This window comes from Rhamphochromis sp. 'chilingali' (assembly GCF_963969265.1).
Source record: "Rhamphochromis sp. 'chilingali' genome assembly, chromosome: 6".
Lineage (NCBI taxonomy): Eukaryota > Metazoa > Chordata > Actinopteri > Cichliformes > Cichlidae > Rhamphochromis > Rhamphochromis sp. 'chilingali'.
The window spans coordinates 13,574,253-13,589,091 of NC_137933.1; the positions used below are offsets into that span (position 1 = coordinate 13,574,253).

At 42.6% G+C, this 14,839-nt stretch overlaps 1 protein-coding gene across 3 annotated transcripts in view; it reads right to left on the minus strand.

Annotated features, from left to right (window-relative positions):
- Positions 1 to 5,721: 5,721 nt before the first annotated feature.
- Positions 5,722 to 14,839, minus strand: part of LOC308398804 (E3 SUMO-protein ligase PIAS1-like) — a 52,872-nt gene continuing 43,754 nt past the window's right edge. For all 3 annotated transcript variants that reach the window (XM_080885617.1, XM_080885618.1, XM_080885616.1), the window contains exons 4-13: positions 14,615 to 14,753; positions 14,396 to 14,530; positions 13,070 to 13,175; positions 12,676 to 12,749; positions 12,233 to 12,393; positions 11,159 to 11,295; positions 10,741 to 10,972; positions 10,017 to 10,156; positions 8,544 to 8,584; positions 5,722 to 6,486 (exon numbers count right to left, since the gene is read on the minus strand). In XM_080885617.1, the coding sequence (XP_080741743.1) occupies positions 6,124 to 6,486; positions 8,544 to 8,584; positions 10,017 to 10,156; positions 10,741 to 10,972; positions 11,159 to 11,295; positions 12,233 to 12,393; positions 12,676 to 12,749; positions 13,070 to 13,175; positions 14,396 to 14,530; positions 14,615 to 14,753 (1,528 nt within the window). In that variant the 3' untranslated portion in view covers positions 5,722 to 6,123. The remainder of the gene's footprint in view (positions 6,487 to 8,543; positions 8,585 to 10,016; positions 10,157 to 10,740; positions 10,973 to 11,158; positions 11,296 to 12,232; positions 12,394 to 12,675; positions 12,750 to 13,069; positions 13,176 to 14,395; positions 14,531 to 14,614; positions 14,754 to 14,839) is intronic.

A 14,839-nucleotide genomic window follows, 5' to 3' on the forward strand; every position in this document is an offset into this window, starting at 1 on the left:
TTATACTTTACAAAATGCTTTGTGTACACGAGTTTGTGAAACAAGTTGATCAGCCGTCTTGCGATACAACATACATGCTCTTTATTACACGAGGGTGGAACCATCAATAAACTCGCATCTGTCCATGACAGAGCATTTCATTTTGTACAAATTCGGCCAACTCTTCCAAGTTTGTGTTTTTTCCTTCTTTTCCGCGTCCTTAATGATCACCACAATGTGCTTATTAGCTAAAAGAGAAATCATGTCCTTCCTTGTTACTACACCGATTCTGAAGTGTGATTTCAGAATCGATTCACGAACTCACACGATACAGCAACCGTGGCAGCTTGTCTTGAAACAACTGTAATCATATATATATATATATATATATATATATATATATATATATAAATAAAATGTGGCACCTAATACTCCACCCCACCGATAGGGAAGAAGCTATACTACAACTTTGATGTTTTATGCTGACGTCAGCAGTGTTAATACGGAAATGGTCATGTCATAAAATGCTGTATTTTAAAAAGTGAGCCAAAGACAGTGTTTATGTCTCCCAGTGACTACTATACTGCTTTAAAGTTTCAGATCATCCAATGGATCTAAAGCTTTTTCCTAATTGTGTGACCCTGACCTTTGACCTTAAATTGTTTTATTATCTTTGCCCATATGACTGGAGCAGAACTGACTGAAATCTTTGTCTTCTATAAGCTGTAAAAACATAAGACTTTCAGATATATTCGTGCAGTGTGTGATTTTGTAAAACTTTATGGCGTCATTGTGACGTATTGAAAAAAAAAGCGTTGCACAGCTCTCTGTGCCCTTTCATATATTACTCAATATGATTTGTTGAAATTTTTTTTAAGATGAACTTTGACCTTAGGTGCTAACAGTGAAGGTCAAACACTAAGCCAACTTAGGTATTCATGTACCCCAGGCCTAGCATATTATTGTAAAGTTTGAAGATGATCAAACTGTAAGTAATCTAAATCTTTTAACTTATTATTTGTTGTGATCTTGAGCTTTTACTGGTATCTACCGTCAGTCTACCGCCTACACTACTTCCAAACAAACAGTAGCGATTACATATGCCCTCCGTTCGGGAGGAGAACTAAAAGGATTAAAAGAAGAAAGACGAAACTCACCAAGAGAAATAGCAGAATGCATTTTATTACATCTAAACTTTTCTACATAAACAAGTAACATTCAATAAGTAAACAATTTCGTCCAATGCAGGTAATAAATATTTTTTTTTTCCCACTTGGTATATTTGTACAAACTGACACGGGTCTAACTGTACACCGTCTTCTCCTTTCCCTCCTTTCAGGTTTGTTTTCCAGATTGGAGCCACGAAACAGAACCTGTGAATGTTTTAAGGCAGTGAGTGCAGATGTCGTCTCAAGTCTGACTTTGATATCGTTTTCATAGCGTGGAACTCGTTATTGGCCACGGTCGTATTTTTTTTCTTTTCCCTGTTTTTTTTGGTTCGTTTTTGTTTTTTAAATAATAGTACAGCTTCCATTTTCTAAAAAATATATAAATTATTTTATTCTCTCGCTCTGAATCGACGCACAAAAGCATACAAACGGACATCAAAAACCCATGTCTGGATCTGAATCTTTCAGTTTTCAGTGTTCCACACGAACATAATATACACGTCGCTGATTTTTCCCTTTTGTTTAAGGTCATGACAACCAAAGAGTTGAGTTGCTTGTCGAGGCTGACTGTGGAGTACTTTTGAAAACACACTTAGGAGTAACTACTGTTTTAAAAAAACAAAAGTGGCCTTATTCCACATGTTCTGTGTGTGTGTGTGTGTGTGTGTGTGTGTGTGTTGCTGAGGAGGGACTGAGAAAGCCGCGACCTTGTGCTTATCCATCCTGTTTGTTAGAGTGAAATAAACCCAGCTCAATAAAGACTGCTTCGCCCTAAACACTTGCTGCGAATGAAACCACAGGAGGAGGGAGCAGCGGACACCTAAACGAGGTGGAGTTGGATCGGACCTTTCCCCGCCTTCACCACAAACACATTCAACACGGTCTCTTCTCCCACTTCATGTTGCCATCGTGACCTGCTGCCCAACGAGCGCCACGACAGACGTTTCAATAAATTAAGACGGTGATGGGATTCATTCAGTTACTGTGACCACCTCATCAAGTATCCAAACACTGCTGCTTAGTTATAAAACTGACGTGAGAGAACGTGAAGGACCGAAGGTTTCACCAGCAAAGCAAGCCAGGGGAGCTGAGATAAAGGCACAAACGCACAGGCTCACGTAGTTCCTGCTGCCCAGAAACGATCAACTCACCGAGCCTGAGCCGCAAGCGAACAGCAACAGTTCACTTTGGGAGTGAAATCCACACGATTTCCACAACGAATGCTCTCGCATGCAGCTTCCTGCCTACGTGACATGGTTCTCATGGGTGACAACCATCAAAAGAACAAAACAAAACAACCCACCAAAGTTAAATATTGACATAATGATAATAATATCATAAATAATGTGGTTCCTCTTTGCCTACGGTTATGGTTGGAGACTCTCTGCAATCTGAAAATCCTGCCACAAAACACACAAACAGATCGACAGATTAATCTGATCGGCAGTAGCTTTTCACCTCGTTTTCTCCGAATATAACAATAAAATCACCGTCAATCGTGAAGTGGAAATCTGGTTTAATGACAGGCCTGTATGCACATGACCAGGTGTTTTTAGGCTGGTTCCAGGAATCAGAGAAGTGCATCGATTGGAACATTTAGAAAATCCATCAAACTGCCTGCGGAAGATCCCATGTATCAAAGGATTAAATTAGCACTTGGAGCAAAACACTATGCAGATCCCCACCCAAACAGTTTAAAGATGGAGGAGCTGTTTTTGTTTTTTAATTTGTACTCATTAAAAACACAAGGAGAATAACAAATAATCCCGTTTGAATACACGTTTTCTTTGAACAGAGAAAACGTGTACGCACTTTTATTTTCTGAAACAAGATTAGCAACTCTGACAGAATACAAGGTGGTTAAACTTAAACAGCTGTTAAAGAGAGGATCACTAAATCCAAAATATAATTTTAAATTTTTATTCCTGCAATCATTTATCTTTGCTGCTGTGGCTCTGTGTTGAGACCTTCCTTGCTTACACATAGATGGAGAACTGGAGATGTGATATTACGTCAGGCGCTGTGTTAAAGATGGAGCTGAGATTAAGGTGGGTTGCAAAGCGGCTTGCAGATGCTTCAGGTGACTGGGCCTGGCTTTGAAATCAGCTGATCTGCTGGGGTTGGGGTGATCTTACCTCTGTTGTCAATTTGAACCTTTTTCTTCTTTTTTTTAAATTATAGGTTCTTGTTGTTATTGAAGGGGGATTAATGTTTCACTGAGATGAGCTAAAGCTTAAAGGCAGCTGTGGGAACACGGCAAAAAGCTTTAAATCTTTTGACACTAAAGGCTCTGAACGGTTTTTCTTCCGCCTGGCCAAAGCAGCAAAAATGCCCAAACCTGCACGTGACCGCCACTTGAATAGAAAAACCTTTAAATTCCTGACAGAATCAAACAATATTTCAACGAATATCTACAGCAACTCTTCATTAAACTGTTTACTGACAACCCATCGGGTGCTCACTCACACCGACTCGGTCATTTCTTAACGGTAAGCAGCAGGAACTCGAAGCGCATTAAATCAAGCGCGTAATAATAACGCATGTGTTTTGTGCCCTTATCGTAAATATTACCCAAGTCAGCTCCAGAGAAAACACACACGCACGCACACACGCGTCATTTCCATTTATGAGTGACTACACAACACCTTTCTGAGAAGTTGTGCTGCTGGCAGGGAAAAAACAAAGAAGTAAAATGCACATTAAATAAAGTCATATAACATCAGTTCCCAGAGACTCACACACTCTCAGTCATGGAATTCAAACATTATGTAAAAATATAATGTACAGAAATATGAATACAAAATAAATAAAATACTGTACGACATACACGACACAGACGAGACTTGTTCTGGCAAATGACTGAGTCAGTCTGAGAGGTGGGGGGCGGGTTCCCATGAGAAGACCTGGGAAAAGATTTACAAATGCCAAGAGAGAGACACAGAGGGCGAGACAGGGAAGGGTGTATCTGGTTTGTCGAGAGTGGAGGGACAGGGCAGAGGATCTAATGTGATGGGTTGTGCTGTCAGAAGCGATTATCTCACGGTGGCGGGGATAATTAGGCTCTGACGGGAACTGCCCGTGTCCGACCTCTGGAAGAAGAGCGTCTAAGAGAGACGGATAACAGGGGACTCTGAGAAAGTTTCAAGGACACAGAGAAAGGGGGAGGTGGGGTGTGCTGAACGGGCACCGGGATTAACGGTGTCACCAGTAATGTGACCAGATTACAGAGGATCTCTGCAACATGGATCTGTTAATAACCTGAGGGGAGCAGAAAGCGCAAGCGTGTCCAGTCTTAAAACTGCAAACCTTTCACTTTTTTAAGCTGAACGTTAACGCCGTCCTAAAACCGCTGCGCTGTTCTGACACTTCCACATCACGCTCTGAACATTGCAGAGGTTTTTTTCATTTAAGAAGCAGACAGGCAATGTATTTTTAAACCATCTGACTCGGTGCCCGGTCTAAAAAGGGACAAGCTGAGATTGCCTTCTTCAACTGTGTCCCACTATTATCTGCTTTTCCCAAATAAAACTCCTGAGATGATATCAGTCACAGGTCTGATCTTCAGAAGATGCATTAAAAGGAAAGTGGGCCAGGGGTTGTGGGTAAGCTTTTAAGACATTAATCTGAGCAAAAAACAAGAACAAAAAACCCCCAAAAACAAAAGAACAGGCACAACTTTAAGCTTAGTCACGTGCTATGGACGCCTGTATCTTTAAAAAGGCCTAGCGCTGCTACAACACCAATTTGACCTTCATCATCAACAGAGAAGACGAGACACGGTGGGCAGAGGATTAAGTGGCTTAAAGGAAGGACAGCAGACTGAAAAGACTGTGACGCACAGATCAAACTACCCTCTTGATTATTTTGATCATATTCAGGTACCGTGTGTGGTTTTTTTGTCGTTTTTTTTGGGGGGGGGGGCATTGTGCAAATGAAATAAACAACTGTAACTGTTCCATCGAAAACCTCTAAACTGGCAGGTATAAATAGTTTCACTTCTAAATGCTGTCTGCAGGTAGAGTCTCTAAAAGGAGGCGGGAATTGAGGAGAGGAAATGAAAAACATTAAAATAAAATGGAAATGGCTAATTCCACACTCCCCACAGCATCAACCTGAAGGTCAAAGGGAATGCATATATATTCATATATATATATATATTTCTAAAGGCTTAAATATCATATATAACTTAAAAGCATAATAAAATTATTAGCACATGAATAAACTGTATATTCAGCGTCTGAAAAGCTCCCGTCGTCGGCCATGAATTTGAACGTGAGAAAAAGAGAACAGCACGCAGAGAGAAGTGAAGTTTAGATCGGAGAAATGCAAATCTGACATCTGGAAACGGGGTATAGCTAAAAGAGAGCAAACCACATGGCAACAGGCATATGAATGAGCTCGTGTTTGTGTGAGAACACACAAAAAAATTAAATCCGACTCAGTCCTCCACTTACAAACAACGACTGAAGCAGCTCTCTAGACTGAAATTGTCCCGATTTAACATACAAAAGTAAAAGAGGAAAATAGATTCTGTTCTCTGTACACGGTGCCGCTCCTTTGTTTTTATTTAAAAAAAAGAGAAAAAAAAAAAGAAAAAAAAAGAGAGAAAAGAGCCCCCCCTCCTTTGTGTTTTTGCTCAGGTAGCATCTTTGCTCGTTGTGCCGGGTTGGTACCAGTATAGCAGTAACGTGGGTTCACATGCTGGACAGGTTTCTGATCTAAAGTCAGCACACCAACACAATGTCCACACCTTTAAGTGATGACTCGGGACTGGACTAGGATCAGTTGTCCGCTCATATTATTAGTGCTCTTCTTGAGACCGACTCGTCGTCACGGCTCCTCGAATGTTCAGGGTTTGATGACTCGCGGGGGGTGGGGTGGGGGGGCAGTCTAGTTTCTTAAAAGTCACCCCTCGCGGTTGAGTTTGTTACTGGATTCCAGCTGTGCCCGCGCCGTCATCTCCACTCATCCAGGGTCAGTCCAACGATATAACATCGGGTATCCCGCCGTAAATAGCCGCCACCGCAGCTTCAGTGCTGCTCCGGCTGGCCACCACCCCGGGATGCGTGTGTGAGGAGTGTGAGCTCGAATGTGAGGACGAGTGTGTCGAATGAGTGTCACGGAGGCTGCTGGACGAGACCAGGCTGCTGGTGCTGCCCGAATTGCTCACCCCGTTGGTCGGCGCTGTCAGCGAAGGCGCAGAAGAGACTGCCGATTGGTCGAGGAACAGGTGGGAGGCGGAGGAGGTGGTGGTGTAGGGCATGAAGCGGTTGAGAAGCAGCTCGTGGTCTTCTGAGGCCGAGGCAGCCGCCGCTGCTGCCATAACCATGTTGTAATGCTGAAAGGAGGCAGAAACAGAAGCAGGGAGGGGGTGTTAGTGAGGCACAAAGTCCTGAAAGACCCAGATGTGGGTCAGTTTAAGTCTGAGAGTAGTTCAAATATCATTCACCCATCTGCATATCCTGCTTTTATGTTTCTCATTTACTAACAACACATTCAAACAGCGAGAACATAAGAGAAGAATAAGAGAAACATAAGAGATTACTAAACTATCCCAGACAAACAGACAGAACTCTAACAGGCAATCATTGTGCATTTCACGCAGGTGAGCTGTTCTGCATAAGATACAGTTTAATAACAGACAATGTAGTGCTCTGTCATGGTGAAGAGAGAGGTGAGTGTAAAAGCAAAGATGTGCCTACGCTCAAATATGGTCACAAGCTCTGGGTAGCGACCGAAAGAATGAGATCATGGATACACGTGGTGGAAAAGAGATTTCTCAGAAGACCTCCCTTAGAGATAGGGTGAGGAGTTTAGCCATTTGGGCAGGGCTCACAGTAGAGCCACTGTTCATCCACATCAAAAGCAGCCAGCTGAGGTGGCTTAGGTGTCTGACAAGGATGCCTCCTTGGCATGGTGTTCCAGGCATGTCCCATTGGGAGGAGGCCTCAGGGTTGCCCCAAGACACGTCAGAGAGATTCCATCTCTTGGCAGGCCTCCGCTGGCCTTGCTGTTTCCTCAGATAAGCTGGAGGAGGTTTAGAGGGAGGCTGCTGGCTCCGTGACCCAGCCCCGGATCAGCAGAAGACAATAGATGGATGGCGTTCCATTTTACTAAAGTGTGTATAGTGTGATCTTGTTAGTTTCACTTCACAACAACAGTCATCTATCTCAAGGTTCTTTGTAAGGTAAGGTAATACCTAGGTATGGTAAGATAAGACTTAGGTATACCTAAGTCTTTGTTCATATGGGACAGAGATATCCCATATAAATGATGGTTTAGCGAGAGTGGGGAAATAGAACTCCATTAAACAGGAAGCGACTTTTACCTGAACCACAGAGAGTGTGAAAGGTGGAAATAGTCATCTGCTGTTTCTGAAGTCATGACTTGCTCCATTATAGAACACATTATGACCAGGAATAAAAAAAAAAAAAACAGCCAAGCCAACTTTATTTATAAAGCACTTTAAAAACAGCAACCACTGACCAAAGTGCTGATAGGTAGATAAATAGACTGAATATGACCCAAAATGAGCGACTTAGCCCATAAACTCAGCAAGAGAGAGTCAAGAAGACAGAAAGAAGTTTCCCTTCAGACTTCGACATGACCCAAAGTCTGGAAAAACAGATATCGCCATCTGGTGGTCTTCGAAGAGAATGCAGGGTCAAGGAACTCATTCTTCATACCCATAGGCTGCGGTCATGACCCAGAACGGGGGGGGGGCACATACGGCGAGCTCTCCAAAAACTCTTTAACTCAAATCTCACGTATTATACTGCATGTACAGTCGCTGTCACAGGTATGGATACATGCAGTTGTGAAGAATGTGTAAAACTGACCTACGCCTGTAAGTCATTACAGGTGACCACTGGAGCACAGGTGTATTTAAAACTTTCAGGAAGCAACGAAACCGCTCTCCAACAAAAACTCCTCACTGTGAAGTCTGTGGATTCATGCAAAGCAATACTGACTCTTGATGTGCAGTTGCTGTTGAATTTTAATACTATTTTAGACACATATGGCATCCCATTCATCCTCACTGGCAGAAGAAATCCCAGATGCAGATAACAGCTGGATATTGCACTACTGAAGCTATGCAAGACACTCTCATTTGGCAAACCTTCATCTCTCCTTAAATAACCAGTACAGACTACAGCCCAGAGGCAGAAGAAATAAAAACACTCGGTAACAGACACATTTTATGAGAAATAACACAAAGAGGGCAGCTTGTTTCTGAGGAGGGCTAAAAACAAAGCTTGTGCTTTCTTTTTTTTCCATAAGCACGTTTTGAACATTTTGTTCTCACAGGCTTCCAGGATTTTACTGAAAACAACAAAGTGTTTCAGCTGCTAAATTCAGCCACGTTTACACAATATCAAACACTGCTGTACGTACCGGATGATTGTCCCCTTGAAGAAAAGAGAAAAAATTCAACTCTGGAAATAAAGTAGAGAAAAAGTCAGTGATGAATATCACAAATGCAAATACATATTGTATGGTTTGTTTGTTTTTTAAGTTAAGAGAAGTCAGAAGCACAGAGAGGCACAAATCTGTGAAATAGGCAAGGTCGATTCATTAAAAGTTAAAGAGTTAAGTTCAGTTGCAATTTTAAGCTTTTTGCCTTTTCCATTGTGTTTTCTTTCAGAATTTACTGTGCAAAAGTCTTGAGCCACCTCCTTGTCAGAAAAATGGGAAATAGGCACAACAATATATTGAAACACCTGCAATCATACATGGAAATACAGTGCTGTTATTGTTAGAGTTTATGACCATAGCAACCTGAGCATGCCCAGTCTCAGCTGAAGTCAGAAGCTAAGCAGGGTAGGGGATGGTTAGCACTTGGATGAAAGACCGTCTGGGAATACCAGCTGCTGTAAGCTTTGGGGTGGCTGTAGCTCAGGAAGTAGAGCAGGTTATCTACTATTCTGTTGGTGGTTTGATCCCTGGCTGCTCCAGTCTGCATGCCAAATATCACTGGGCAAGACAGGTTGACCCAAGTTACTCTCCGAACATCCATCGCAGTGTGAAAGTTTGTCCTTTTAATGCATTTGTAATGTTTGGGATCATTTTCAGCATGAAGTTGTTGTAAATGAGACGCTTTCCACATGTTATTGCATAATGAATCAATGTCTTTTCTGCATTAATCAAAGCGAGGCTACAGTTTGTTTTGTTTTTTTTAAGCCTGACATTTTTTGGTCTTATCACTTCTTTTGTCCTCCACTTATGCAGTTTCTTCAGTGTTTTTAAGGACACATTGCACACTACACTGAGATCAGTTAACTAATAGCTCTTTAGGAATCACTGTGTTAGAGCAAAAATACTATTTTATATCTGTCAAACTGTGTTAGCTCTGGCATTTTTCATCTGATTCAACTAAAGAAAGTATGAAAATGGCAAACTTTTGTGTCAGGCTACTACTAACAAAGTGCTAAAGATAGAATTTAAAATGCGTTGCTAAATTGTCTGTTATGTGTAAACACAACACTGCTTCTTCTCTTGAGTTAGGAGCATTTATTATTAATTATTACTTCTACTGAATGAGCCACGATGAGCCAAAGACCTTCAGAAAGCCTGGAGAACTGCTGCACTTTGAAAAATGACAACAAAGCGTGGCTCACTGGAAGATAAACAGGAAGAAATGAGAGGTGACTCAAGACTTTTGCACAATACTTTTGTTATGTTAGAACAGTGTGGCTCTTTGGCAGAATTTTACATAAAGTTAGCACAATTTTAACAAAATTTGGCTACACACTGTGAATGATATAGGTTATAGTTAGGTTTACATAAATGCACTGTACACAACAGTATCTTTACTAATGCACATGTATTCATGAATACTTGCAAAGCATCCTGTATGTGTGTCATTACCTGAAAGGTCATTGGGGGTGTGGTAGTAGGGCCTGTAGTCCTGGATGAGAGGGGGGACAGGAGGGATGTAGCTGGTGTCTATCCCGGGCATGCTGGGGGTACGGCTCACAGGAGAGGCCTGATGGTGCAGGTTCAACACGCTAAAGGCAAACACAGAGGAAGAAGACGAAGAGATAAAGAACTAAAGAAGCCACGTAACTTCTAATAAGGCTTTTATGATGTGTCACGTGTACTGGGATAAACCACAGGGCCGTCCTGTCACCTTCAATTAGAAAAGTAACACTCACAGGATTCATTAAAGAGAAATGGGAGCAGCAGATGCACCTAATGAATTTTGGATTGGTAGAAAAGGCAGCTGTTTAAATTTCATAGCCATACTAAAGCTGGATTCAAGACTTCAGTCGGGTCTGTTTGTCGGCAGTTTTGAAATTTTGCGACAAACTATGATTGGCTGAACTTTGATTCCTGTTTGCAAAAAAGGCAAGCGAGGCGAGTTATGGAAAGTCAATCGGGTCATCAGACACAAATGTTTCGTCGACACGCTCGGGCACCGACTGCGAGCGCCGATGTGAAATGTCAAGAAGATGCTGTGCTCATGAATCATTTAAGCAGAGAGACAAAACTGCCCACGCGAGCGGCTAAAACGAGCATCAATTTCACATTTAATCAAATTCAACCTGCCTGCGGAGATTAAATCAGCATCTAGGGTGTGTGCTCGCCTCACCCTTTGTTGATGACGGGTGGCGAGGTCGGGGACATCGAAGGGCACGCTCTTTTGATAGGAGGAGGCAGCGTTGGGGGCGGCGGCGGCGGCGAATCCGGTCCTTCATCGTCTGAGGAGCTGTCCAGTGTCAAGTCGATCACTTCCACTTTCTTGCCGTTGCTGCTGTCGCTGCCTCCGTGGCTGGATGCCGAGGAGCTCCGCTGATCTGAGCCTGCGGCGGTCCGGCATGAGCCTGTAGAGCGGCGGTGATGTATCAGTTTGTGCAAATGTTTTTGCTTTTCAGAGACTGAACAGTTAAAAAAAACAAAACACAACTTCTCCCAACAGATGCCTCGCCTAATTAAAGCTGGGATCACTAAAGGCAGGCTTTCAGGCTAGCATTCCCCTTCCCTCCCTCCTTGTTTATCCCTCATCTCACCATCCAGCCCATTGTTATAGGAAGCAGAGGACACCTCCTGCACTTCCTTCTTAGACCTCATGGGGGCCCAGCTGCCATCCTCCTTAAACTGGATCTCATCACAGTCCGTGCAGCTATTGAGGATCTCTACAAAAAGCCTGAGAACAAACACACATGTCATACAGCAACCAAGAGAAAAAGACTTCACATCCACTTTACAGTTTCTCTCTAAAAATCATTCCACAAACGGTTCTTTTATATTGAGCAAGTGTTTGGAAGATAACCCCCCCCCACTACATTTATTAGAGTAAATCCCTTATGCTGTATCATTTTATTTGTATCCCATCATATATAAATATATATATATAGATATATATAGATATATATAGATATATATATATATGTGTGTGAAGAAGAACCACATAGCAAGCATTGAGTAACAGAGTAAATAAAGAAAACAATACAACGCTCCACAGAGCAACAACAAACAAACAACAACAAGAAAAGGAGAGACGAGGTAAATTGTTACAGTGTTCTGGGACTTTAAACATAAAGGCTGTTTTTTGCTGCAAAAAATATAGTGTGGCACATACACTGACCAGCCACTTTATTAGGTACACCTGTTCAACTGATTGTTAACACACATATCTAATTGGCCAATCACATGGGACCAAAGTGGATTTTTGGAATGTAGACAGGGACAAGACGACCTGCTGAATTTCAAAACGACGCATCAGAATGAGGAAGAAAAGTGATTTAAGTGACTTTGAACGTGGCATTGCTGTTAGTGTCAGACGGGCTGGTCTGAGCGTTTCACAAACTGCTGGTCTGCTGGGATTTTCCTCTATAATCATCTCTAAAGTTTACAGAAAATTGCCTGAAAAAAACCAAAGAGAGAAAAAAATCCAATATCCAGTTCTCTCTGCAAAAACAACCCATTGATGTCAGCGATCAGAGGAGAACGGCCGGGCTGCTTTGAGCTGATAGAAAGGCAACAATAACTGAAATAAGCATTTGTTACAACCACGGTATTTAGAAGAGGACCACTCTTGGCACTATTTGATCAAAGGTCACCGGCAGGCCACAGCGACCTACCCATCAATGATGAGATGCTCGTACGGCGCCTTCTTGTCGCAGACGGGACACACCCAGGTGGGCTTCTTCTCATTCATTTGGATGTAAAGTGTGGCGTCGAAGCACTGCAGGTGGGAACATGTCAGCGCCCGGCACGGGATCATCAGCCGCATCTTCCCCAGCTGCGCGGTGAGCACATACGTAGTCAGGCCACGAAGGAAGTATAAGTGACACACAAATGTCACAAACACAACAAACCCATATAGCAAAACAGGATAGGGGCCAGAAGACAATAAGACAGGTGGTTCATGTTCACATACATAAGTTATGTGCGAGGGCATGTCGAGTCACATACAAAGTAAAATGAGAGGAAAAAGAAAAGTAAAAAGTGGAGCAACGTGTTTGGGCATGACTGAACCTCGAAGAAGGGCCTTAAATTCATGAGGAGCAGGGAGCATGTTTACCGGGCAGAGGAGCGACACTCGAAGGCTGGTTGTGGCTATTTCGCTGTCTGGGTCGGCTGTTAGCTTCTCTTTTACTGCAGGGTAGAGGAGAAGGACAAACACGTGTCAGTGTCAGAACCAAAGTCCTGACTTCTCCTACCAGATGAGCCTCCTGAATCACTGCCTGACTGCACCTAAATCTTTTTATGCAACTTGCAAAACAGCATGCAAGAAATATACAGACAGCTCCCATCTGACTGGATGAAAACATTTCAAAACAAGAGTTCAGTCTTAAGCCTTTTGCCCTGTCCCACACCACAAATTCAGCCTTTGATACATTAAATTACAGTGGAAACAGAAGAACAGCATTAGCTGATACACTGGATAGGTGCTTCTTTTAACAAGAGGTCCTTACTGAGTGCTCTGGAGTGGTCTGGGTTTCTGATGCCTTTAGCTCGCAGTCTCTGTAACAGCACTGTGGACGACTGCTGCTTCACCAAGTACACCGCCATCGAGTAACTCTGAACACACGGGAAGACACGACAGAGAGTGACAGCACGTCCTTGAACATGTTACTCAGTATAACTTTCAATGTTTGCCTCCACAGTCTCAGTGAAATCGATCCATCTGCTGTGACACTAATGTAAGTTGTGCAACAGTCAGCAAGCTCTTCTGTTCTCAGACCTTTCCTTTACCGCCCTCTACTGTCCGTCTGCGGAACGTCGCGCTGCACCCACCTCGATAAAAGCCAGCAAATATAAAGACAGAATTTTCTTAATCACATTTATGACGCGTTTATCCTGAAATCCTTCATCAAACGCCTCTGAATCCATGTATTTTAAAGGGAAATCTTCCCCTGAAGTTGTAGTTTTTATCCAATTTTGGTTTTCTTTTACAACGTTTGGCTGTAAAAAGGGAACACTGTGCCCCTTCCTGGGCTTCGCACCAATTTGAAAGCCTCTTTATATAATCAAAGTATTCTTTAAGTCTTTTTTTAAATAGGCTCTTCTCTGCTTCTTCTTTTTTTGTCTGTCATCTATGTGAACACAGTAAGTTAAGAACACCGTGTGATGTGATCATACACTGAGGAATGCGCCAGCACCTCGTTGCATAAATGGGGACATACATTAATCAAGATTAATGCAGATTTTCAGGACCTCTATTTAAGACAGAAAATTCACATTAATAACACCTGCGGATCAGCTCCAACACCAGATTAATTAACCGTGTTGTATCTGGATAGAGCACACAATAGAATTTATTTAATTTTTTTAATGATCATGATGCCATTAAAAAAAAAGTCAAACCGTAACTTGTCTCTAGTCCCTTATGTTGTGTTACTAAAAATAAAAAAAGACTATATTGTGATTCAAGTGCTTGGAAGTATAAGGAGTGAAAAAGTCTGCAGAGGAAGTAAAGGAGCAAGAGTGCAATGAGTTGAACACAAGACATTCACACATAATATTTCTATGTCATTTCTTTGTAAAGCCAGAATTAGCTTCGTCTTATTTGTATTAAGCTTGTTTACGTGTTTGTCTGATGGAAGAGGCTTAGACGAGGGTGGGGGAGCTGCAGGAAGTCAGATATCTGCTTTCAACTTCAGAACGACACCAAAGCTGAGAAAAGCAAAAAGTAAGCCTTCGTATTTGAGCAGCTGCAAACCAGCAAATGTTTAAATTCATTCATTACGCATCTAAAGTGTCAGTTATTCACACACACTGCAAAAAGCTTTGGCTCCTACCCTTCCGATCTCAGCGGTCCACGACACCACGATGGTATTGGGGACTGTGGTGGACAATCTGACCAGTGAGGTAATGTTGATTGGGCGGCTGGGCCGCTTGGGCTCGACACCGTTTTTGGTTGGAGGAAGATAACCCTAGAAATGAGAAGCGAATATCATTAATGTCGTTTTCCAGGTGGCATTCTAACATTCTTTATTAAACGGCTGAGCGCTTCTCACCGGCAGGTTGCACGGCTTCCCGTTTACTTTCACACACAGATTGGGGGGGAAATGGTCTTCCTGAGGACAGCTGGTCTCCGACAGGCAAAACCGCAACTGAACCTGAACTGAGAAGTCACATTTGGTCCCCGAGATGTCCCTTTGAGAGCAGAAACACATTTATCAATGCGCAGCCGCGCAAACCCTGTACATTTCTGAATTATTCATGAACAATTCAGCATCCTG